The sequence below is a fragment of the Pieris rapae genome, chromosome 24 (genome assembly GCF_905147795.1).
Source record: "Pieris rapae chromosome 24, ilPieRapa1.1, whole genome shotgun sequence".
NCBI lineage: Eukaryota > Metazoa > Arthropoda > Insecta > Lepidoptera > Pieridae > Pieris > Pieris rapae.
The window spans coordinates 1,287,334-1,315,235 of record NC_059532.1 but is presented as its reverse complement, the minus strand read 5'-3'; the positions used below and the strand labels follow the sequence as shown (position 1 = coordinate 1,315,235).

The 27,902-nt window shown below is 38.5% G+C and overlaps 1 protein-coding gene and 1 non-coding gene across 16 annotated transcripts in view; both read left to right on the top strand.

Annotated features, from left to right (window-relative positions):
* Positions 1–27,902, top strand: part of LOC110996212 (gastrula zinc finger protein XlCGF26.1) — a 39,330-nt gene that overhangs the window by 10,258 nt on the left and 1,170 nt on the right. Inside the window, exon 5 of one of the 15 annotated variants that reach the window (XM_045633809.1) lies at positions 25,835–26,888. The exons of 1 other annotated variant lie outside the window; for it this stretch is intronic. In XM_045633809.1, coding sequence (XP_045489765.1) covers positions 25,835–26,790 — 956 coding nt within the window. In that variant the 3' untranslated portion in view covers positions 26,791–26,888. 13 more of the 15 variants (XM_045633808.1, XM_045633802.1, XM_045633799.1 and 10 more) reach the window with 13 other exon arrangements.
* On the top strand, positions 27,784–27,865 carry Trnas-cga. Its single transcript has one exon. It is a non-coding gene; the product is annotated as a tRNA-Ser (tRNA).

Here is a 27,902-nt window from a genome sequence, read left to right as displayed (position 1 = left end):
CTAAAACATTTTAATCTAACAATCCATCACCAAATTCGGTACTGTCGTGATGCCTATCTAATTGATTATTTATGAAAATTTAGAACTAAACAAGAAAATGAAGAAGAAGACAGAGAACAGTTAAATGACCGCCGGCATTTCTTTTTGTTCTAGAAGTGTCCAATGAATATACCATCGCGAAGCGCAACGCAGAGTTATTGGTGAAATACACAACCACCTACCCCTTCAGACTCCCGGAGGAGTCTATGGTCTGTGTTTACTGCTGTGAGAGCATCCAAGACGGTCCAAGCTATAGAAAGCACATGGTCGAAGAGCATCCTACCTTCAAAGTACGAATGGCGTTCGCTCATGTCACCGAAGGCTTCCTCAAAGCCGATATCACGGACCTTAGCTGTCGGATCTGCTTCACAGCATTCGATTCACTGGAAGATATCGCACGACATCTTCACGATATGCACCAGAAGCCGATAGATGTGAATCTTGATTTGGGCATTCAACCATTCAGGCTGGAAGGTGATAAACTCCAGTGCGCGATGTGCTCAGCCAAAGCTATATGTCTCAGACAGCTGAGCAGACACACCCAATCCCATTTCTCCAAGTTCACATGTGAAGCGTGCGGGAAGTCATATTCAACCATCACCACTCTGAAACATCATATCACATACTCCCATAGCGGTGGTAATAAAATGTGTAGGAAATGCAAGACTACATTTGATACGCTGGAGGCGAGAAGAGAACACGTCTACACCTCGAAAAAGTGTTGGACGAACATGTGCAATTTGTGTAACGAACGATTCCTCAATTGGAAGACGAAACAGGAGCATTTGACCCAAGTACATGGTTTGACGAAGAAGACCTATGTCTGTCCGGAGTGTCCACTAGTTTTTGATGATCGGAAGAAATACAGAACGCATTTTCGACTGTCCCACACGGAAGATATATTCGTCTGCACATGCTGTGGACTCAAGTTTGATACGAAGAAGAATTTGGATGAACACAGAGTGATTCATACGAAAGAGAAACTGTTCCCTTGTCCTGTGTGCTCCAAAGCATTCCCGCGAAAGAAGAACTTGGTTCAGCACCTCTGGATTCATAGTGAATTGAAGAGATTCAGTTGCACGCTGTGCAATAAGCATTTTAACCAGAGAGTGACGTGGAAGAGTCACATGAAATCCTATCACCCTGAAATAGAGGATTATCAGGATATGATGAACAAGAATGTGAAAATTCTTCTCAGTGTCGATAAGAGTGATGTATGAATATACATAGATGATATTGTAATTGTCATTGATTTTGGTGCAAGATAGATTAATAAATTAGAAATCTTTCTTATCGAATGTTTAAAAAGGAGTTTGTTTATTTACGTTGTAAGAAATTATTGTAATTATTTGTGAATAAATAACTTTGTTAAGAGATTTTGTTTTTGTCGGCTATGGCGGTTAAATTAAAAAATGAGGATTTATTAATCGCAACTAATCGAAAGCCCAAATTTTGACTTGAAGTTGAATATAACTGGAAATTTATTCTTTTGCGAACTAGCGAACTGTGGAATCGACTCTTCCTCTCTTCTCTTCCGTGAGAAATTTATTTATTTATTAAGTCTACAACATATTATGATGTTTTGCATATTACGAAATCTACTGATAGTTTTATAAAATCTTCTATCTAATATGTAGGACATATGTATACTTAAGTTTAGCTAAAAATAGGAATTAAATAAAAAATACAATTAAAAACATAAACAAGACATGATAATTACACAGTAAAATAAAATTACCAAGAATGTTGGTACTTAAAGTAGAGAAAAAAAATCATCAGCAAAACAGCGAATTAGGTTTGAGAAAGGCACCCAAGAGATTCGACCACTAACTATCGTCCATAAGATGCGGTGACCCCCAGATGGCGTATGGGCATCCCGTAGGCTTGTTTATTATATAAAAAATAAACAATACACTTTTCTAAACGCTACCAAGTACGATGGAGTAAAAGAAGAGAGAATAATGAAGAATTTCTGTCTGTTTTAGACCAGTCATCCTTAAATACTGCGAAGAAAAACGCAGAGATTATAGTCAAACACTCAACTGCCTATCCATTCCGATTGCCCGAAGACAAAGTCATGTGCATATTTTGCTGCGAGGAATTCGCAAAGCCCTCACAGTTCCGCAATCATATGGATGAAGAGCATTCATATAGTTCGGATATGAACATGGTCAGCACTTTCTCGCACAAATACGAGGGCTATATAAAGGCGGACTGCTCCGTTTTACGGTGTCGCTTATGTGAGGCTTCATTTGAGAGGATTGTTGAGGTCGCTCAGCATTTGATCAAGGAGCACAATGGGAAATTGGATTCCTTGGATGTGGGTATACAACCCTTCAAGTTCGCCAACGATAGGCTGCTCTGCGGGATCTGTGATCAAAATTTTCCATGTTTACGACAGCTGAGTAAACACACGGCCAGCCATTTTCAAAATTACACGTGCGAGGCCTGTGGGAAATCCTATACGACCCAAAGTGTATTGAAGCAACATATACGGTTTACGCATTCTGGGGGATGTGTGTGTAGGCGTTGTAGGCAGACCTTTCCAACACCGGAAGCTAGACGGCAGCATGTTGTGAAGAATGTGAACTGTTGGCCGTACGTTTGCATGTATTGTGCAACTACGCGCTTCTTACGGTATTCTGAGAGAGAAGAGCATTTAGTGAAGGAACATGGGAAGGGAGAGCGGACGCATCGCTGTCCGGAATGCGGTGATTCCTTTTCCAGTCGCTCCAAGTATAGGGATCATTTTACAACTAACCACTCGGAGTTTTGTTTTGTTTGTTCGTATTGTGGTAAGAAGTTTAGTTGTCGACGTTATCTGGACGAACATTTGGTGTCGCATACTGGTGTTAAACAATTCGAGTGCGGTGTTTGTCTCAAAACTTTTCCGCGGAAGGCGAATTTGTCCCAGCATATGTGGATACATAATGAGAATAAGCGATTTGAATGTACACAGTGTAATAAGAAGTTCAATCAGAGGGTTAGCTACAGGTCCCATATGAAGACGCATCATTCTGACGTCAAAAAATAAGTTCGTCAATTTGTTGGGCTATGTGAGAATCTTAATACCATGTTAATTATTTGAGGAAAATCGAAAATCTTTTCGTGTAATATCGAAGTTTTTTGATTCAGATAATGAATTTGAGAGGCTAGACTAGGTGCATGAAAGTACATTGGTTGTATGATTGACCAATTTTTGTTTGTTTTTAGGTTACAAAATGGAAATACGGCGTAATGACACAAAGAAAATAATATTAGTGTACCAAACGCCGCAGCGTCGTAATGCGGAATTAATATTAAAATATTCCACTGCCTCCCCGTTTAAAATGCGTTTTAGTCAAATACTATGCGCCTATTGCCACGATGAATATGATAACTTGGCTATATTGCGTGATCATATGACAGCGGACCATTCTAATTCCGATTTAAAAAATGTCTTCTATAGGGCAAAAGATAATTTAGTTAAAATTGATATTACGGGGTTGAAGTGTAAGCTGTGCGATCGGGATATGGAAGATGTTGATATGCTAATGTCCCATCTCTCCAGGGAACATAATAAACCTGTTAGATTTAACGCCCGCTTCGGCATTCTACCCTACAAAGAAATTAACGCCCAATGGCTATGTGTGTATTGTCAAAAGGTTTTTAAAGAATTCATTCATCTCAATAGACACATTTTAAGCCACTTTATGAACTATAGCTGTGAAAAGTGTGGCACTACGTTTGTTTCTGATCATGCGTTGAAGGATCATCATAGGCAGGTCAAGTGTTTTAGGAGTGCGTATAAAGCCAGGAATGGGCGGGTACTAAAGCCGCGTACTAATGCTGAAATAATTCTCCAATGTTCCACGGCGTGCCCGTTTAGAACTTGGAAGAGTAATTTCAATTGTGTCTTCTGTAGGGTACAAACAAATAATCCGAGCAATCTTCGTGTTCACGTTGCCACACAACATGAGAACTACGATGTGCAGACAGCATTTTATAAGAAACTTGGAAAGGAATTTCTTAAAGTCGATATAACAGATCTGCAGTGCAAACTATGTTTCATGCCGATAAATAATTTTGAGACGTTAACCTATCATTTGAAGACTGATCATCAGCAGCCGATAAACTCTGATGCGCAGATAGGTCTGCTGCCGTTTAGATTGAACGACGGTTCGATTTGGAAGTGCACAATATGTCCCAACGAGTTTAAAGACTTTGTGTCTTTGAAGAAACACACATCTGAACACTTCCAGAACTATGTGTGTGATACTTGTGGTGAGGGGTTTATCACGGAGTCAGCGATGATAGCTCATACGAAAATACCGCACGAGAATAAGTATAATTGTAGCAGGTGTATTGCTACGTTCTCGAGTCTCCAGGAGCGTAATGTTCACGTCAAAACACAACATACATCGACTCCTTACATGTGCGTGTATTGCAAGGACAAACCCCGTTTCGCCAATTGGGAGTTACGTAAAAAACATTTGATGGAGGTTCATAACTATAAAACTGGGGCGGATAAGTATGAGTGTGTGGCGTGTCAGAAGACATTTAAGACGCGATCTGGAAAATATAATCATATGGCCCGGACGCATAGGATGAAGAAAGACTCGGAGCTTAACTACCCATGTCATAGTTGCCCGAAAGCTTTCACAACGCAATTGTTCTTAGATAAACATGTGGCCAAGAAGCATTTTGATTTGTAACTTACGGTCCAGAGTTATATCATCCACATATAATTTCCACATAAGAATAAACAAACAAACAAAAAAATCATTTATTCAGAGTAACATAATGTACACTTATGAACGTCATAAAAAAAGAAATATTCATTAAATGATTCTAATTTTACATTTACTGCCAGTTCTCAAATCAAGGGCGTAGAACGGAAGAGAACTGGCAATAAACTCTACGCCACTCTTTTTAATCACCAAGGTTTTTTACATAATTATTGTAAGGAGCTGCAACCATTACACCATGTTCCATATGACATCTTGAGTAATAAAGAATAATAAAATAAATTAAAAACAAAGATTTGTCCTCTATCAGCAGGAGGCATGGTGAAATAGGAGCACGCACTTACATACATGTGAGAACAACACGCAAATACGTAATATAAACAACTAATATCGCCGCATACACGAATTCAACTACGACCAGTCACCACAAGTAGCACCCGTTACCGAGTATGACGCATGGCCAGCCATCGGCCCCCTCGCCATATTTTAGGGAGATAGATCCGTCATTACTCTAAATTTTATCCGCTACATCGAATTTAACTTATAATTGCACTGAAAACAAATAGCAATGATACGTTTGTTTTTCTTCTAGGGCCGAGAAATTTTGCAAAATCAGAATCATTGGAATATGCCAAGGAATTGTTGCAATTCTCAACTGCGTATCCGTTTAGACTGCAAGGTTCCTACTTGTGTTGCATCTATTGCGCTAAAGTTTTTAAATTGCCGAGTGAATTGCGAGAGCATATAGATGATTGTCATAAAACAATTGATGTTGTTAATACACTGTCGAACAAGTGTTCTGGGAAGGATATTTTCTATAAAGTCGATTGTACAGATTTGAAATGTCGACTCTGTGGAACCGGATTCAATAAAGTAGACGAAGTCGCTAGACATCTCAAATATGATCACGATCGAAGGATCGATCTAAACAGCGGGAATAGAATACAAGTTTACAAACTAACTGATGGTGAATACAACTGCGCCATTTGTAATAAAAATCTCCATAGCTTCATCAGTCTGTGGAGGCACACGGCGGCGCATTACAACAAGTATACGTGCGATACATGCGGTAATAGATATCTGGCGTTTGGATCGTTGAAATTTCACATTCGCTCCGTACACTCGAAACCCAATTGCAGCAAATGTCACGCTGAATTTGACACCAATGAATTGTTGCTCGAACATAACAAAAACACCAAAGCGTGCTGGCATTTCACTTGTGTGACTTGCGGAGAGAGATTTCGTTCGTTCAAAGAGAAACAGACGCACGCAGAGAAGGTCCATAAGAAGGAGAAGTTGATGTATACGTGCGCGAAATGCGATATAACGTACAAAAATCATCGGCAATTTTATCATCACAGCATTGTGATGCATTCTAATGATTATTTCACATGCTCATTTTGTAGTATGAAGTTTGGCTCGAAACATACAATGCGACAGCATATGGCTACCCACACTGGTGAGAAGAAGTTTGAGTGTGACTTCTGTCACAAATCGTTTACGAGGAAGTCGAATTTGGTGCCGCATATTTTGCTTCACAGTGGGGAGCACTACTCGTGCGCGATTTGTTCAAAAAAATTCTCGCTGAAGAGAAGTTGGCAGAAGCACATGCGTTCACAGCACTCGAAGATCAAACTGGCGTCTAAAGAGTTAACGAAGATTAAGTAAATTGTATTTTAAGAATTACAATTCCTAAGAATCGTTTGTGTAGTGAAGTTTTTTTTGTCAAACAAAATGAGTCGCTATAACTAGATGACTTGGTTGTCATAAAATTTCGGGGTTTTGAAGACTTGAAGTTTTCGTTTTATTGCCGATAAATTAAGTTATCAAATGAAGCTATATGTCTTAATATATAAGCATTGTAAATAAATATGATATAAATCGTTATTTTACTATGAACGCTAAAAACTCAAAACTCAAAAATATATTTATTCATATAGTTAAACATGTACACTTATGAACGTCAAGAAAAATAAATTAAATTAATTGTAAATTTACATTTACAACCAGTTCGCAAGTCAAGGGCTTAGAGCGGGTAAGAACTGGCAAGAAACTTTCCGCCACTCTTTTAGATTGAAGAACTGGGTTTCTGCTTAGAGAATTCTGGAATGTAATAATTACATGGTTCTTTTCTTTTTTAGGGCTAAGAAGAGTTAAGGATATTGAGCGGAAAAACCCAAAGAGATTATTCGAAAGATCTGTTAGCCAGAACCCACATCGCAGAAATGCAGTTCTCATTCTAAGACATTCCACCGCTATACCATTTAAGACTAGGTTTAATAGAATCATTTGTTCCTATTGTCATGATGAGTTGGATTCTATGGATAACTTAAGAATACACGTATCTGATAATCATAGTAATGCAGATTTTAATAGCGCGTTTTACAAAGTGGTAGATGATTTGAAAATTGATATAAGTAGATTTAAATGTAATCTATGCTTGGAAAGCTTTGGTGATGTGGAAAGATTTATGAATCACATATCGAGTGTTCACGGTAAAGCTGTGAATTTTGATGTCTCGTTTGGGGTGTTGCCTTTTAAGCAGAACGAGGCCGGCCTCTGGGTTTGCTTTGAGTGTGATAAGTTGTTTCGGGATTTTCCCCAAATCAATTGTCATATACGATCCCATTTGAAGATTTACACCTGCGATAAGTGTAGTGCGACCTTCCTGTCTGAACATGGATTGCGGCAGCATGAAAGAAATTTGAAATGTTATACGTCGTCCTATAAACCACGTTTTGGTAAAGCGATGAAACAGAGAAGCAACACAGAGATCATACTCAAGTGTTCGACTGCGTTGCCCTTCCGAATTTGGGGTCAGAATTTCAATTGTATGTTCTGTCGTGTTCAGGCTGGTAATCCTAACGGATTGAGGGCTCATATGTCATCCAGACATGCTAATTTCGAAATAGGTCTAGTTTTCAATAGGAGATTAAACAATGAGTTCCTGAAAGTAGATATCACTAATTTGCAATGTAAGCTCTGCTTCATGGCCATTGATAATCTTGACGAGTTGTTGGCCCACCTTAAAAACGATCACAAGCAACCTATCAACTTTGATGCGCAACCCGGTGTTCTGCCGTTCAAATTGAACGACGGTTCCAGTTGGCGATGTGTGATTTGCAAGATGCAATTCACAGATTTTCACTCGTTGAAGAAGCATACGTCTGAACATTATCAGAATTTCGTCTGTGACACGTGTGGCGAGGGGTTCGTTACTGATGGCGCGCTCCGGGCCCACAAAAGGATACCACACGACAATAAATACAATTGCAGCCGGTGCATAGCGACTTTTTCCACTTTGGAGGAAAGGCGTGTTCATATGAAAAGCCAGCACACTAGTATGCCCTATATGTGCATGCACTGCAAGGATAAACCGAGATTCGCTACTTGGGAGTTGCGCAAGCGCCACTTTATGGAGATACACAACTTCAAACCTGGGGCTGATGCGTACGAATGCACCACGTGTCATATGACGTTTAAGACTCGGTCCCAAAAGTACCATCATAACGTCAAATCCCACAGGTCCAAGAAGGACACAGACTATGGTTTCCCATGTGGTCATTGTTCGCGGGCCTTTATGTCAAAGCTTTCTTTGGATAAACACATCGCGAAGAAGCATTTTCATCTGTAGTCTATGTATTGGCGATTTTTTGTAATTAATCCTAGGGTTTAGCTTTGAAGGGATGGGTGTTGGATGAAGTTGGACGCAGGCTTATACAAGTTTTCTATTTCTAGGGCAAGGGAATTTTGAGATTGAAGCAATAACGGTAGAGAAGGTTTGTAAGAAGCGAAAGTATCAGAGAAGCAAACGCGCTGAGGCACGCCGTTTAATGAAAAAGAACGCAACGACTATATTAGAATGTTGGGGAATCATACCTTTTAGGTGGAAGAAAAATCATTTTAAATGTGCGTTCTGCGAGAATATATTCACATGTTGCATTGAGTTACGGGAGCATGTTAAAATATGTTCGACGCATCACAGTGTGAAAGATATATACAGCAAGTTCAAAGAAATGTCCCTGATTAATGTGGACGTCACCAATGCAGTGTGTCGGCTATGTGCATGCCCCTTTTACAGCGTTCCACAAATGAGACAGCATGTCATTGAACATGGCCTGGATTTCGATAGCTCTCACCCGGATGGCGTCCTACCTTTCGGTCTGGATAACAATCTATGGTCCTGCCTGATATGCCGAGTGAAATTCAACAATTTCCTCAAATTGTATGAACATATGAATACGCATTATCAGCATTATATATGTGCAACCTGCGGTAAAGGATATATGACTGCACCGAGGTTGAGAAAGCATTCAGAAGTCCATTTAAAGGGTTCGTTCCCATGTGAGAAATGTGGGCGCATGTTTACAATGCGCGCTGCCAGAGATTATCATAAAGCGAACGTGCATGCCAAAGGACCTAGATACGAATGTCCGCACTGTGACATGAGATTCTCTGCATACTATGACAGGATGAATCACCTAAATCAAGCGCATAGAGCTAAAGAGGTCGCCTATGAATGCTCCTACTGTGATAAAACATTTAAAACTAGTGGCCAGCGTTCGGGTCATATCAAGAGAGAGCATTTTCCGCAGCAGCGGAACTATAATTGTGATTATTGCGAATGGCACTTTAAAACAAACTATGAATTGAAACGGCATATGATTAAGCATTCGGGTGAGAAGAAGTTCGCGTGTGAAAAGTGTGGGAAGTGTTTTCTGCGTGTCAGAGGGCTAAAGACACATCTAAAAGTTCACAATGAACTGTGTTGTGGGTTATGTGGTGAAACGTTTGTTAGGAAAGAAGCCTTGATAGCTCATGTAAGTGGACATCATCCGGATTCAGAGCTGTTTGTAAATGATAAAACATAAACGTGTTTTAAACTGTATATTTGTATTTTATTAACAACTTTTACACATTAAAAAAAACACTCTTTAACTCAAACTCAAAAATATCTTTATTCATATAGGTAAACGTGTACACTTATGAACGTCAAAAAAAACAAATTAAATTAATTGTAAATTTACATTTACAACCAGTTCGCAAGTCAAGGGCGTATAGCGGGTAAGACGAACTGGCAATAAACTTTCCGCCACTCTTTTAAATCGCCAAATTTTTAATACAAATTGTTTGAACTGGAGCAAATCAATCCCAAGGATTAGGATCATTTAAGTATTCGACACATTTATAAAAGGCTTTATTCATTAATTTACTTTTAACAAGGGCTTTGAATTTATTTATTGATAATTCTCTAATTTCACTTGGGAGTTTGTTGTAAAAACGAATACAATTTCCATATAAGGAGTGGTTTATCTTCTGGAGCCTGGTTGGTCAAATTACTACTATTTATCCGACGTTTCGCGTGCTTTACAGAGTGCGTGATCACGGTGACTGAAGACAAACGGTGTTGAATGTCAAAAAAGTATCACAGCTGTAGAAAATGTTGTATTATCCCGTATTTCCCCGGAGTTGGTATTAGGATATTTGTTTTATGAAACTACCCACAAATTGCGGATTCGAAAGATAATGCAGTTGTTCTTTTTTAGGGCCTAACGCGGGTACTCGGGCTAAAGGTAGACAGTTAAAAGAGCATGTCAGCGCTCGCCAAATGCTTAGGCGTCGACGTGCTAATAACGAAATCCCAGAAGAGTCAGAGAGACGCATCGCAAAGACTATGATGCAAAGAAACGCGATACTCCTCTTGGAGTGTTCCACAGCTTGGCCATTTCGGTGGTTCCGATGCGCGTATTACTGCTCCTACTGTGATATCAAATTCCTTGAACCAAATGATTTGCGGGATCATATAAGCTCCAACCATTTACACCAGCGACCCACCAAAAAGCTCTTCGCAAAGCTCACAGAGAATAATATGCTGAAAGTCGAAATTTCTGACTTGAAGTGCAGACTTTGTGGGATTAGTTTTAATGCTTTTGACGGCTTCAAGGAGCATTTGGTTTTGGTGCATCAGAAAAAGTTGAACGCTAATTATAGCGATGGTGTGCTTCCGTTTAAGCTCAGCTCCAATGATTTCAAATGCCCCAAATGTCATATACGGTTTGCGTGTTTCTCGAAGATGAACGAGCATATGAACAGCCATTTTAGGAATTATATTTGTGATACTTGTGGGAAAGGGTTTGTGACGAAATCCCGGTTTCGAGGTCACGTTCAATCTCATGAAGTTGGTAGTTTCCCTTGCGGTGTCTGTGATGAGGTCTTGGAGACGAGAACGGCTCGTATGTGTCATAGAGTGAAGATCCATCTTAAAGGTGTTAAATATGCATGCCCACGCTGTCCGGAAGTGTTTAGCAAATATAACGCGCGTCTCAAACATTTAGTTGAGAAACATGGGCAGCAGAAAATTTATTATCCCTGCGTTCATTGTGAAAAGGTATTCGAGACGAGTTGCAATCGATCAGCCCACTATAGGACGTCGCATGGAATCGGAAGGAAGTGTTCGGATTTGAATCACTCTTGGAATGATAAATGCGATAGTTTGTGATTGAAAGATTTTTTTACGTCAAGTTGAATTTCTCAGTCGAAGTATAATATATAGCATTCTGGAGATATTTTTTTTATAGAACAGGGGGCAAACGGGCAATAGGCTCACCTGATGTTAAGTGATACCGCCGCCCATGGACACTCTCAATGACAGAGGGCTCGCGAGTGCGTTGCCGGCCTTTTAAGAATTGCTACGCTATTTTCTTGAAGGACCCTAAGTCGAATTGCTTCGGAAATACTTAAGAGGGCAGCTGGTTCCACAAAGTGGTGGTGCGCGGCAAAAACTGCCTTTATAAATGCTCAGTTGTGGAACGGTGTACGTCGAGGTGATACGGGTGGAATTTCGTATTCTGTCTCGACGTCCGATGATGACACTCAGCTGCAGGTATTAATCCGAACAACTCTGAACACTCTCCATGCTAAATATTTCCAAAACCAAAAAGGATTTTGACGGTGGTTTTTTTGTTTCTAGGACCAGACAATAAGCAACCAACGAAACTATTATGGAAACAGAAAAGGAAATTTAACGATCAAAGAGACAACGCGGCTGTAGTTCTTGAGTGTTCTAACGCTTGTCCGTTTAGGTGGCGACGTGGATGTTATACCTGCGCGTTCTGTCCGAAAAATTTTGCCGATTTCGAGTCTATAAAAGAACACTCTATAGAGCATCCAAACAAAGTCGATGCACTTAAATTCGCGCGTACTTTTGACTATGTGAAAGTTGAAGTAACAAATTTGCAATGTAACATATGCCGTGAACCAATGCCGGATTTGGATAATTTGAAAGACCACCTCGTGATGGTTCATCAGAAACCTGTCGTCAAAGAGTTAGATTTAGGTGTCACACCGTTTTTACTGATGAACAAAGAGCTCTCATGTACACACTGCGGCGAACGATTTCTGCAATTCACAAAATTAAATACACACATGAATCAACATTATCCAAATAATATTTGTTGTCACTGCGGTAAAGCGTTTTCTGCCGCCCATAGATTGAAAGCACATCAAATAATACACGAAACAGATAATAATAAATGTACGAGGTGCGATAAAGTATTCGATACCAGAGTTCAATTCAATAGGCACGTTTATTTAACGCACACATCGGAATTTAGGTATCGTTGCCCCTACTGTAATGAAGTGTTCAAAACGTATTCGGAACGTTTGAAGCATTTGAAAAACTCGCACGGTAAAAAAGTCGAATATCCATGCAACTTTTGCCCAAGAGTATTTTCTATGTACAATCAGAGGACTAGACATATACAGCAGGTCCATATTAAACATAGGCCGTTTCTCTGCGAACAGTGTCCGTACAAGTTTGGAACCGCCGCACAGCTTAGGAATCATATGGTGAAGCATGAGGGCGAGAGGAAATTTCAATGCGAAGTCTGTAAGAAAATGTATGCGAGGATGAAGACACTGAAAGAGCACATGCGAATTCACAATAATGACAAACGTTTTGTGTGTGAATTTTGTAATAGTGGATTCGTGCAAAAGTGTAGTCTGAAAAATCATCTTAGAATACACCATCCTAACGTTGAGAATGTACAAATTTAGGAGGAGAATTTTATTTAACGGATAGTTAAGATAATGACCACGTTGAAGCTATATCAACTTTTTTATTTTTAGGAGAAGCTGAGCTTAAAGAGGAAGATAACGATTACACAGCAATAAAGAGTAATGATGACATTAACAAGAGACTAGAAGGTAACGCGCGACGGGCAATGTTCAGAAAGAATATAAAAACTATTCTTACTACATGCACTGCCTACCCGTTTAAGTACAGAAAGGGGGCGTACCTATGTTTCTTTTGCAAAAGTAGCTTCCTGGAGCCACAATTATTAAGAGAACATTCACAAAGACATCACTCGGATATAGCTTTCAAACCACGGAAATACGATCCGCTGAAAATGGATTTCTCTGTCACAGTTTGCAGACTCTGCGGCGTTGATATAAAAGATTATTCGGAATTAAAAATACACTTGAGGGTACACGGCAAAAGTATCGATTGCACGTACGGCGAGTGTATTTTGCCGTACAAATTGAGTAAGGACGAATATTGCTGTCAAGTTTGCGGTAAACGATATGAAATGTTTCTAAGCCTACACAAACATATGAACGACCATTACGAGCATTATATTTGTGAGACTTGCGGCAAAGGGTTTGCAACGATTCAGAGGATGTTGAATCACTCCCGTACACATGAGAAAGGTAGTTTCCCATGCAAGCATTGTGGTGAACTTCTCCAATCGTACGCTGGTCTGTACGCACATATAGCGAAAGTACATAAGTCGAATAAGCGTTACAAATGTCCTATTTGCGACGAGAAATTCTCCTCCTACAAGTATAGGATGAAACACTTGAACACGATACATAATGAAAAGACTGCACTATTTCCTTGTCCATCGTGCCCCAAAGTTTTCGACCTGTGTAGTCGAAGGACAGCGCACATCCGCTCCCAACACTTGCAGGAGAGGAACCACGCCTGTTCCACATGTGGAATGAAGTTCTTTTCCAACTACGAACTGCAAGAGCACAGTATTAAACACGGTGGCGCCAGGATATACCAGTGTGATGTCTGCAAAAAGTCCTATGCGCGTTTGAAAACTTTAAGGGAACATATGAGAATTCATAATAATGATAGGAGATTCGTCTGCCCCATTTGTGGACAATCGTTTATACAGAAGTGTAGTTTGAAGCAACACGTGAGGGTTCATCATCCAATGCAGATTAAAGATGGCTTCTAAATTACTTTATTAAATATGGTTTTTTTAATTGAATTTGACGTTCTGAACTAGCTAATTGGAAACGTGTTTTGTATAATAATTGTATGCATCGAAAGAATGCATGATGAGAAGTCTGAACAAATTTTATTATTCTAGGTGAAATTCACATCGAAGCCAGCAATATGGATACGCGTATAAAGAATGATAGAAAACTGAAAGACCTAGACGCCATTAAAGCAAAGAAAAAGAACGCAACGTTACTTCTAGAACATACAAGGCTAAGCCCCTTTAGATGGATGAAGAATTTATACATATGCTTCTACTGTGACCAACAATACATTGATCCAGCTATACTGAGACACCACATCTTAGTCGATCATAACTTTGTGACTTCCACTGTAATTAAATATGCAATGTCAAAGTTGAAGAGGCACGAACTAGTGAAAGTTGACATAACTGATATTAGCTGCAAACTATGCGATGAAGTAACACCAGATCTGAATTATCTGAAGCATCATTTAGCTGATGCTCATAATAAAACAGTAGATGTGAATACAACAGATGAAGTTCTGCCATTTAGAGTGACGAAAGACAGTTTTAATTGCGCCGTGTGTGATGAGAGATTTGACGAGTTCAAAACGCTTAATCATCACATGAATGTTCACTTCCAGAACTTTATCTGTGAACAGTGCGGGGCAGGTTTTATAACACCGGAACGATTGCGTACGCATGCGTTTTCCCACGAGAGTGGATCGTTCTCATGTGAGTCATGTGAGAAGGTATTTAGATCTGTGAACGCTAAGAACGAACATTTCGCGAATGTTCACAAACAGGTTAGGAGACACAGGTGTCCACATTGTCCTGAGGCGTTTAGGAATTACTTTCAAAGGAATAAGCATATTGCAGCAGTTCATGGAATCAAGCTGAAAGAATTTAAGTGTAATCTCTGCGTTAAAGTGTTCACGTCGAGTGGGAAGCTGGGAGTCCATGTTCGGACTGTTCATTTGAAAATGAAAAGACATGGATGTAGTCTGTGTGAGTGGAAGTTTTACTCCAAGTCGGAGCTGAAGGAGCACATGATTAGACATGGTGGGGAGAGGAAGTTTAACTGTAATATATGCAAGAAGTCGTACGCCAGAAAGTATACGCTACGCGAACATATGCGAATACATGAGAACGATCGGAGATTCGTTTGTAGTTATTGTGGTGGTTCGTTTGTGCAGAAGTGCAGTCTTAATCACCATGTTAAAGTTAATCATCCGACAGTTAAAATTACCGAGTTCCATCCTATGTCGACATAGGATCAAAAAGACTTGATAAGTGGATTAGAATTTTAAAGCAATGAAGAAAAGAAACTTCGGTCAGTTACCGCCGGTTCATTGTTCCTGTTAATCAATTTCATCCATCTTCAGCAATCTCTCGGGTTGTACCGAGATTGTGCCGGAATATCTGACTCCAGCATGTTTGAACTAGTCTAGCGTAAATTCCAGTGGGGCAATTCCTCTTTCTATTTTGGGAATTTTAATACGGCGAATAAAATCTTGGGACAACTCCGGAATAAATGCTATTTTAAAGGATATATTAAATACTTTATTAAAGAATTTACGTTTACTGAAAGATTATTATATTTGACCTCTGAACTAACGAATACCAAGCACTTGAATGGAAAATATATGGAATTTATTTATTTTCTAGGAAAGGATACAAAAGCTCCCGCAAAGAGGATAACACCACTGTTTCAAGTGGCGTACGATAGAAGCCTCTGTAAACCTTTGGGTACACTGTTTGACTTCAACAAAATTCGTGTGAAGAACGTGACGAGTGCACCTATCACTTCTAGAAGTCCTTCACCAGTTTCGATGGACAGAAGTCCAGGACAATACAGGGAAATACAGGAGAGTATTGTAAAAGAGACTCCCAGACCCATCAAGAAATCGGATAAGAGACAAAATGCATTACTAGTATTCGAGTTCTCCACAGCTTATCCATTCATTTATGGAAACAACAAATTCAAGTGCTTCATCTGTTCGCAGCCATTTTTGGATATAACATTGTTGAGAGATCACATGGCGAGCGCACACACGTTCGCATCTCTAAAACGATTGTTGAATAATAAGAAGGAATGCGTGTTGAAGGTGGAGGTCACCGATTTGGCCTGCAAAATATGCTCGGCTCCCCTCAATGATTTGGTGGAACTGAAGGACCATTTGAAATCAATACACCAGAAACCAATCGATGCCGAAATCAATGATAACATGATACCTTTCAAACTGGAATTGCAGAGATTTGACTGCGTCATATGCAGACAGGGCTTCATCAAGCTACGACCGTTGGTCATCCACATGAACGTCCATTTTAATAATTACAGTTGCGAGATTTGCGGGACGGGTTTTATGACGTTGCGTCTTCTGAAAACCCATTTGGAGGTTCATGAAAGAGGCAGTTATCCTTGTGATAGGTGCGATAAAGTGTTCAGTACCAGTCACAAACGGTCCATACATATACGGGGTGTTCACTTGAAGCAGTATCCGCGTAGGTGTCCTATGTGTCCGGAGAGATTCAATTCGAACTATCGAAGGACCATTCACTTGCAGGACGTGCATCAGCAATCGACGCGCGTCCACAAATGCGAGACTTGCGGACGTGCGTTTCATTTGAAGTATCATCTGATATGTCATAATCGCTCGGTGCATTTGCAGGAGAGGAATCATCAGTGCAAGGTGTGCACGCAGAGGTTTTGCAATAAGGAAACACTGAAGCGTCACATGGTCATACATACGGGCGAGAAGAATTATAAATGTGATTTTTGTGGGTTGGCGTTTTTGCGGCGGAAAAATTTGAAAGATCATCTGAGAAGTCACGATGTTGTGTGAGTGGTGCGATGCAGTTTTTTAAGGATCTTGATAATTTCTGATTTATTTTGTTACTAGTCGATGAATCTCATGTTATGACCGCGACTAATGGAGCTTTGGCCTAATGCTTCAGCATACGGTATTTAATATTCGCTTGAACGGTGAAGGAAAACATCGTGAAGAAATCGGCTTGCTTTAGACCCAAAAAGTTGGCGGCATATGGGGCGGATCACCTACAGCCTATGATTGATAAATGATCATAAAATAAATACAATCTGAGGCCCAGATATAAAAAGCTTGTAGTGTCGCTGGTTTGTTTGTTTTTGGCTGCTAAATGGACTACCCAGTCTGTATATAGCCAGACGTTCATATAAAAAGAAGATTGAAAAGATAGACCTTTCAGAATTCGTTGCGCTCTTAAACAAGACTGCTTTGGTTACATTTACTATTTACCAGGGGCGGATCGCACCAGGGCCCCGTGGTTACAAAGAGAAAAACCCACCAATATCCAATGAAAAAAATAGGCGATATTATAAATTAAAAAAAATATCTGATATTTTAGAAAAACTCATAAAGTTCCCTGAGATGAATTAACCCATGTGCGATGCGCGTCTATCGAATAGCACAGGGAATTTGGTAAATGCGTCTATTACAGGAGACTTCTGAAATAGCACAGAACCCCACAAATTCACTATCACATAGCACATGGTATTAAGTTTCAAAGTAGATTAACCGAAATACGAAATGGCGGTTTTTCAAGGCAGTTCCTTCAAGAAAAGAGCGTACCAATTCTTAAAAGGCTAGAAACTCGCGAGCCCACTGGCATTGAGTGTCCATGGGCGGTGGTATTACTTAACATCAGGTGAACCTTCGGCCCGTTCCAGTTCTAAAAAAAAAAGATCCCTTTGTCGAAGTGGATTGGAGTCCGGCAAACATTGACCCATGATTGAAGATGGGTTAACAGTAGTACTGGGCGACTGTTAATTCCCTGAAATCTATAATGAAAGAAAGAAAGAAAGAAATAACTTTATTAGACACAAAATACTAATGTTTCTATAAAGTAGTAATGCTTTTTGCTCTGTCCGTACACCAATTCAGTGAGTTGCAGTGTCATATACTGAGTGACAATTGACTCGCGAAACGCTTGTAGACAAGATGGCGTCGCGTTAATTCCTAAGACATTACGCCTGTAAACATGTTTTTTCTATTTTGACCAAAAACAATCCTTTATTAAATATGTCAAGATATCATTACACAGTATTGTTAGTCTTTGATAAATTAATAAATCAACAATATATTTTATTGTATAACACTTAAAATCTAACACATAAAACTCTTAAATTATGGTACTGAAAAGGCCATTCATCTGTTGTACCTCGTCTCTTTCTCTCAAATTGTGTTTACGTGCGATCAAAAGAAATGAGCATACTTTTGTCTGTCTCTATTAAAATTAAAACGTACCGAGAGATTAATTGAGACAGCTATATGAAATGTATTAGAGTGAGCAGGACGACAATATGTTTGTTTGACTTCAGTAACTGGAGTCAAATAATTTTTTTCTAATAAATAACATTCCGTTTCTGATAGTGGTAAAATCCATATTTATATAATTGTAATTGGAATAAAAATCAAATGTTTTAGTGTTTTTTTTCGTAAATTAAATAAAGATACCTTAAAGCCGGTTGCAGACCAAGATAAGCTAAATTAGTTTAGCTTCTTTCGTGGAGGCAGAAAGCAAGCTATATGTATGTACTATGTAAATAAAATATATAACCGACCGATCGTTACATAGTATATATATTGTGATGAATAAAAAAAAATATTGCGATATACAATCTTCAATGTCGAAAAAGAACTTTCTGGTTAATTTCGTCGAAATTAATTGCTGGTACAACACTGGCTTCGGATAAACTCGGTCTGTAACTGGCTTCTTGGGAAAAAAACTCAAATGTATGTGCACTTGCTTTAAACTATGTTTTGAATTATGTGATATCACATATGTATAGATATGTAGTTAGTATTGTAAATATTAGTGGATACAGCTTGAATAAATGATTTTACATATATATTTTTTTATTATCCCTACATTTTCATCAACAGATGGCGTTGTTAATACTGTTGGTTAGTGTAAAACGCGATAGCGGAACGTTTTCATGGAAAATGTAATTTATGTAATAGTAATTAACTAATTAATATTTACGTTCAAATTACCGCCGCTGTCCCCTCGTCACAATTTCCTCCTGAATTAAAAAGTCAGCTGTCAGATTTTCTTCAAACACAAACTGACACTATCGAGCGTAGTCTCGCTAGTGGTTTTAACTATGCAATTATATAGGCTAGGTTAGTTTACAATTGACATCACTTAGATTTTTACTTTTTAAATAATATATACAAAAAACATGCTAAAATAAAAATATATTATTACACTCTTAAAATCAAATTTAAGTATATATTAAGTATATTAACAGATAAATTTAATAAAAAAATCACATTACACTATTCATTTTTAAACAATATATTTTATTATATAGTATATACTGTATTATAAAAATTATAATTTCCATATCTTGGGTATTTGAAAAGAAACCGATACATTATATCGATTAATTTTATATCAGTCATATTAAAATAGAAATGCACGTTATATATTAACTAAATAAGTCAAGTTACTTATAATCATAATTTCTCCATCCACCAAAGCGTTGACAATTGCCATTCATAACAATGATTTAATAACTAAAAAATAAACTAAACAAATTAATTATTAATTGCTAATTTGTTTAACTTGAATAAAAAACCAGATGGACAAGTTATTTGCACCTCACTTAAGGTAGGTACACGAACTTTTATAGATGGCACTTAAAATGTGGTCTGTGAAGTTAGCATAGATTATTATCTATCAATATCTTTTCAGCACCCGAGGACTCACCGACGCCACGCACAAGTATTTGGCAAATGACAGTGTATGAAAGACTGAACGCGGCAACATTCCTAGAAAACACAACAGCGAAACCGTTCTACTATTACCAGGCAAACTTTAAATGCTTCTTCTGCACTGAGATCTTCACTGAAGTCACCTCCGTTCTTCAGCATACAGACACCCATCCAATTACAGACAGGTCGAGTTTATTACGCAACTATCTAAGAAAGGGAAAACGCGTCATTAAAGTCGATATATCCAATTTAAAATGCCGCATTTGTGACGAGAAATTTTCGGACATTGACGAGATTCGGAAGCATCTAGCTGGCGTACATAAACGGGAATTTAATAGCGCCGGTACTGGTGTCATCGCGTATGACTTGCGGGTTAAAAATGGGCTTCTGTCATGCCACAAATGCAATAAAACATTTAACTCGTTCTTTCTACTGAACAGGCATATGAATGTTCACTTCAGTGTTGTGTGCGAGACGTGTGGCCTAGGCTTTATGTCGCACCATAGACTACTAAGCCACAGAATCGTTCACCAGAACGGTGTCCACAGATGCGATAATTGTGAAGAAGTTTTCGCTACCAAATTGAAGTTGAGATATCACATGTTTAAAAAGCACGAAATGAATACGAAACGTAGGAAGCCTCTCAAATGTCCGCATTGTTTGGAGAGGTTTGCTGAGCATTATCGGAAGATGACCCACTTGAAAGAGGTACACGGCATCACATTCACATTCGACTGCCAGTCCTGCAAAGCGGTGTTTCCGACGCGGCGAGCGTTGACGGAACACACGACCAAGCAACACACCCAAAGGATACAATGCAAAGTGTGTGGGAAGTGTTTTGGTACACAATCGTTATTGAAGATGCATTCAAGGGGGCATACTGGCGAGAGGAATTTCTCATGTGGCATCTGTCAGAAGTCATACATGCACGAACGGACGCTACGTCAGCACATGCGGGTGCATGGGCCGGTTTGGAAGTTCACGTGTAGCGAGTGTGGGCACGGATTCCATGATGGAAACGATTTTAATAAGCACATGAAGCAGTGGCACCCGCAGAGTGTTGTTAAAAACTTTGGTGATTTGAGTAGTATAGATATATAAGATATTTAAGATCAGGAAAATTGTTTTAAATGTAACGGAAAGAATGTGAAAATTTGTAAAACGATAACTTCGCTGTCAGAATTGAAATTGTCATGTCAGATTTTATTTTATTTATATTACGCCTGTATACGCCTCCTATTACTGCCCTTTTTGGACATCCTGTTCTCCTATGACCCCCTATGAAATGAAATGAAAAGTTCAAAAATGTTACCTTAGCTGTCAGAATTGATTATATCTTTTTGAATTGCGTCAAATAGGCTCCTAGAATGTAGTCTATAATTTACTTTATTTATATTAACGCCCCTTTTCCGAAGGGGTAGGCAGAGACGTCGAATCTCTGTAGTATTAAGGAGTTCGGTACATCTTATTTAAGTTGGATACATTACGTTGGATTACATACAGACAGAATCTCAAAGTCTTAATATGAACAAAAAATTTGTAAATTTGAAAAAACTTTACATTCACTGTCAGAATTAGAATTTTAGTTAGTCTTCCTCGTTTCTTAAATTCTGTTATTTCTATATTCTAACTAAAATAAGAATATAGTTTGATATGGTTTGGTCTCTCCTAGAGATCGCGCGGTATAAATACTCAATAGTTATGCGTAGTATAACAGTGTTTCAAAAGAATTATTACATTCTTTTGAATCACTGTAATAAAGACTTTAAAAAAATGTGTAGTTTATATGTCGCCTTTGTAATTAAAAAATGGATCTCATGCAAGCTTTAATAAATTATAATAACACTTATGTTTTCATTTATATTACGTGGTTTATCGAGGAGAGAAATTTAAAGAATGGAATTGTAATTATGTAATTCTATTATCATTTATTTTTAATATCAAAATTCCGGCTAACGTCAAAAATTGATTTTGACATACATGAGCCATGGAGTGCTAAATTATAATTCACCATATTACATTTGCGTTGTAAATTTAGTAATCTGTCATTTTCATTCATTAAATTAAAAATAAACTAAGTAGTAACATTGCACACATAAGAACTTTTTTCTTTACATAATCTTAAAATGTAACTAGTCATTTCCACTAAACAAATTAGAAATAAATTAAATGGTCTCTTACCTAGTGGCCAGTAACAATACAAACAAAAACTTTTTTGTTTATAAGACAATGTCTTAAAATATGAGACCAATTTCGACTTACATAAGACCATCAAATACTACAAGACTCTGTAGTGCTTAACAAGGAAGGAAGCAAAAAACTGACTCGGATATTTTTATTTCAGTGCCGGAATTCGAAGGACCAAAACCTAGTACAAGCGACGCTGACACACAATTAATAGAAAGATTAAACGCGGCAACAATCATAGAGAACACCACAGTAAAACCATTTATATACCTCCAAGCAAATTTTAAATGCTTCTACTGCAGTGAAGTTTTCCCGGAAGTGTCATCGGTGTTGCTACATTCAAGCTACCACACGCTTCCGGATCGGCCATCTTTGTTAAAAAACGACTATCTTAAACAGGGCAAACGCGTTATTAGGGTCGATATATCGGACTTGAAATGCCGTTTATGCGAGCAGAAGTTGAACGAATTGGAAGACGTAAGACACCATTTGGAAACCGAACACCAGAAACAGTTTAAAGCAGCTGGTGATGGGCTAATGGCGTACGATTTGACGGCTAATAACGGTCTTATCGCCTGTTACAAATGCAAGGAAACATTCACGTCCTTCCATCTTCTAAACCGACACATGAACGCGCATTCCAGCTTTGTCTGCGAAACGTGTGGCGTGGGATTTGTGTCGCAACGCAGATTAATCAACCACACAATCGTACATCAAAACGGCACCCACAAATGTAAACAATGCGACGAAGTGTTCCCAACCAAACTGAAACTTCGGTATCACGTAATAACCAAGCATAATAAGACAGACAAACGCATAAGAAGGAAGTGTCCGCACTGCTTGGAACGCTTCACCGAACACTACCGGAAAATGACGCATTTGAGGGAGGCGCACGGGATAACGTTTTCCTTCGACTGCCGGCTTTGTAACGAAGTTTTCCCCACGAGGAAAGCGCTGACGAAGCACACGACCCAGCATCATACGCAGAGAATCCAGTGCACAATTTGCGGCAAATGCTTCGGCACAAATACACTGCTGAAGCGGCATATGCGCGGACATATTGGCGAGAGGAATTTCGTTTGTAACGTCTGTCAGAAAGCGTATATGCACGAAAAGTCGCTTCGGCAGCATATGCACGTACATGGGCCGTTATATTGAATTAAAAAAAGTTTTAATAAATGGATGGACTTGGACGCAAAAGCATCATTAAGATGACTATCTTAGATGTCTCAAAATTTAAGTGGAAATAGGCGGCAAAGAGGAACTGAAAATTGGAGAAAGAAAGTATTATACTTGATGTCCAAGAAAAAAACGCAAAAGAGGAAGAACGCAATTTAGAAGGTAGACCAGATTAAGGCAAGTACAGTAATGAAATATAAATAAACTGAAATAAAACTACAACCTTTCCTTCCCGGGGAAGATTCCCCGTCCCCGTCCCATACTCGTGAAATGAAATGAAATGTAATACGTTTATTTGGAACATAGGATCATGATGGTATCACTTATTCCACGTCATTAAATTCGAGCCCGTTGGCATCCCTACTCATCGGCAAAGAAGACAGAGGGTGTTGGGCGAGAGAAAAAGTGGCCGTGATGGGTGACACGACCAATTTCCGCACCGGGTGTCACCCAATGTAGCTACGCCACTGACTGTGACTGACTGTATGATGAGTATTAAGACTTCTAATGCAAACTACGAAAAAATCGCCACCAAAACGACATCGGCCATCGGGAGCAGTGTTTCGATGAGACGCAGTTACTTTACTTTGGAAGAGCTGGCCTGCTCTTCCTTCATATATGTTAAGATTATTTGTCAGATGTATTAAATGTATTTATTAAAACAAAGTCTTTCAATCACCCGTATACGAGAGACCTAAGTATAAAGACTTCTAGAAAAGAGCGTACAAATTCTTAAAAAACCGGCAACGCAGTCGCGAGCTCTATAGCTTTGAGAGTGTTCATGGGTGCCGGTATCACTTAACATCAGGTGAGCCTCCTGCCCGTTTGTTCTATAAAAAAAAGACTCTATAATAGTATAATTTTTATAGCCCCCCGCGAATTAAATAAAAGCGGGATTGATAACCCAGTTGTTGATAGGACACAATGTGGAATAAATTCTAAATTTCACCAACATCACCTTGATGGCTGGAAATCTTCCACAGCCCGTTTCACAAAGCATTTTCTTTTGCGAACTGGAGAACTGTGGAATCGACTACCGGCGGGGTCTTCCCTGCGAGATACGACGTCCAACAATTCTAAATTCGAGCGTAGGTACAATTAAATCAATTTCATATAATATACTAGCAGACTCGGCCAAGCGTTGCTGTGGCTAAGGTTTTGGTTATATTACATAGTAGTAAACTATTCAAGGGAAATAGTAGGAGAACTCATTTGGAAGGAATAGCTTATGTGAAACGTTGGTATTTTTAACACAGCGCCATCTGTTAGAATTGTATCAAATAACAAACAAATATTTGCAATAAAATAAATTTGCGACTATAATTAAATATCTAAGCTATCCTATCTCTTAAGTTGGACCAGACTGCTCACGGTGTGCCAATTTAATTTAAAATCGGTTAAGTAGTTTATGAGTCCATCGCGGACAAACATCGTGACAGGAGATTTATATATAATATTAAGAAGAAGATATTAAACAAATAATAGATGATAGTATTTACAAATAATTTATTTATAGTAATAATAATAATAATAGCCTTTATTTCCAAAAAACTTTAAAATTTAGGGATGATAAAACGTCATTCACTTAAGTTTCGGTTTGTCCACCGTTGGACATAGGCCTCCTCCATCCGGTTCCAATAATTTATTTATTTAAATAAAATCTTTTTGATTATCTTATTTATCCTTAATGACTACTGCATTTTAGTTAATTCTTCCATACGCCAAAGAAGTATAACTTCTAAAGCGTGTACATAAGTACATACTCTTTTTGGTGTATCTAAATTGTCTTTTTGTTTTTGGGCACCGGTTTAGTAGGTATTCCTCTCGCCGTGTGCCCCGCCCATTTCCACTTCATTTTTTGAAGTGAAACTTCTTTAAGCGCATGAGGGTATTTTACGAAGATGTGACGCGTGTTTGTCCACGAAAAGAACAATTGAGGCTGATTGAGAGAGAGTGAGAGAGGGAGATAGAGAAGCAATACATGTTATTGCTTGATGTATTCGTTTAGTTACATATTAGAACTTAGATTGCAATTCTGTCACATAACATCTTGTGCAGTAAATGTAGAATTTTTTATTTATTAATTATATTATCATTATCACATAAACAGTGTGCACATATACAAATACATGGATGTACTTGGTATAAGATCATCTATTTGGGCTTTTACCTTAGTAATAATTAAGTTACAAAGAAGGTTCACTTCTGACATGTGTACTTTGTAGGCAAGGTAGGCTAGGCAGCTTGTTTTTATATATAAACTAGCTGACCCGGAAAACGTTGTTTTGCCATGCTTTTGTGCCAAAAAATTAAAGTATATAATTAACAAAAAAACATAGAGGGGTGAAAATTTAGGGTTGCTTGTATTTTTGTATGGTGTATCGTAAAAAATAAAAACCAAAAATTTTGTCTAAAAAATTTTAGGGGTGGACAACCCTTAACATTTAGGGGGATGAAAAATAGATGTTGTTCGATTCTCAGACCTACCCAATACGCTACAAAATTTCATGAGAATCGGTCGAGCCGTTTCGGAGGAGTTCGGTTACTAACCCCGTGACACAAGAATTTTATATATAAGATTTCGTAATATCCCTGACTATCGTCCAAAGTGCGGCCTTCATTTTAAACACATATTTTGTACAAAATATTTAACTCTCGTACTCTTAAGCTGACTTTACCATTCTCTTTTCAGCTGCTGAGAAGGCATCAAACGAAACAGAGATCCTAGAACGCCTAAACGCAGCCACCTTGATCGAACATACCACCATCAGACCGTTCCTCTACCAACCACCCAACTTTAAATGTGTCTACTGCTTCCAAACATTCCCAGATATCCCTTCACTACTCCAACACGACACCCATTCCATCCCCCGCAGACCTCACTTGATAAAAAACCATTTGAAACGTAATTTAAAAGCGGATATATCGGATCTAAAATGCAGAATTTGCGGCGAAGGATTCCCTGACCTGTCTGACATAAGACTGCATTTAGATGAAGTTCACAAAAAGTTGTTTTATAACGCTAATAATGGCGTTATTGCATATGATCTAACTTTAAAAGATGGACTATTAGAATGCTATAAATGTAACAAAACATTCAATTCATTTTTTCTTCTCAATAAACACATGAATGAGCATTCAAATGTAGTCTGTGAAACCTGTGGCCTCGGCTTCGTGTCAAAGCAAAGGCTCAAATGTCACATGACAGTTCACCAAAATGGCGTCTATAAATGTGGGAATTGCGACGCGGTGTTGCCAACGCAATTCGCTTTACGTTACCATTTTCTATCGAGGCATGCGGTGGAGAAGAAGCGATTTAAATGCGCTCTCTGCTTCGAGCGATTTTCGGAGCATTATACAAAAATGACGCATTTGAGAGAAAAACATGGGATTTCATTTAATTTTACCTGTTCGATATGTAAGGCGAATTTTCATACGCGCAAGGCGTTTTGGAAACACAAAAATAAGATGCACACGCAGGCATTTAAGTGTGAGATCTGTGGGAAGTGTTTTGGGGAGAATTGGGTGTTGAAAATGCATTTGAAATCTCATACCGGGGAGAAGCCGTTCGTTTGTGACATCTGTCAGAAATCGTATAAACAGAAGAAGACCTTGTTGAAACACAAAACTTTGCACGAAACAACGTAGAATTGAACTTGTTATGAGTTTTTTTTTATAGAACAGGGGCAGCAAACGGGCAGGAGGCTCATCTGATGTTAAGTGATACCGCCGCCCATGTACACTCTCAATGCCAGAGGGCTCGCGAGTGCGTTGCCGGCCTTTTAAGAATTGGTACGCTCCTTTCTTGAAGGACCCTAAGTCGAATTGTTAAATGAGACATATGAAGAATACTCCTTATAAATTTAATATAGATTTCCGACATTACAAAATACGCTATTGATAGTTTAAAAAATCATATCAGATTATTAATTAGCGTGTATGGAATAGCTGAACGGCTATTTAAAATGGACGTTGACAAGATAGCAGTGCTTGTGTAAACGGCCTGATTAACCTTTAGGCTAATTAGGCTGCTTACTAGGGGCTGAAGTCGCGCCTTCGCTAGATCCTATACATCATAGTTAATGTTTTGTTTTAACCCCTGCATATTTCAAAAGTTCTTGATTTGAGAACTGGCAGTAAATATAAAATTTGAAGTGTTTAATGTATTTTTTTGACGTCCATAAGTGTACATTAAGTTACCTACATGAATAAATGACTTTGAATTGAATTGAATTTTAATTGTCTGTGCCTAAAAAATAAAAAAAATATGTCGCTTATTTCATTTGCGTGTTTAAAAAGAAAATGAATTAAAATTAAATGTTTGAATAACTTTATTTCTCATGACAAAAATGTATTTTATTTATATGAGAAAGTTATTATGTATTTACGAGTGAGATACGCGACGCCATTAGCCGTCCCAATTTTAGTCTAACATGCAACTTAAATGCCTTTTTGAATTTGTTAAACGCACCAATATTGCGAATTTTAGATGGTAATTGATTCAATAATTGCCCTCATTTAAACTTTCCCCCACTCCCTTGTTTAATGCTCAAGAAGTTTGCCGGTATCTGTAACTGCGGTAACTCACGACTTTTGTAGAGAGCATAATAAGTGTTAGCTATTTTAAGCATGAGAATTAAAGCAGTCGTGGCCGAGTGTTTAAGGCGTCTGACTCGAAATCAGATTCCCTCTGGGAGCGTAGGTTCGAATCCTGCCGGCTGCGAGTTTTATTTATTTAATTTCAGAAATTTAACACAAAG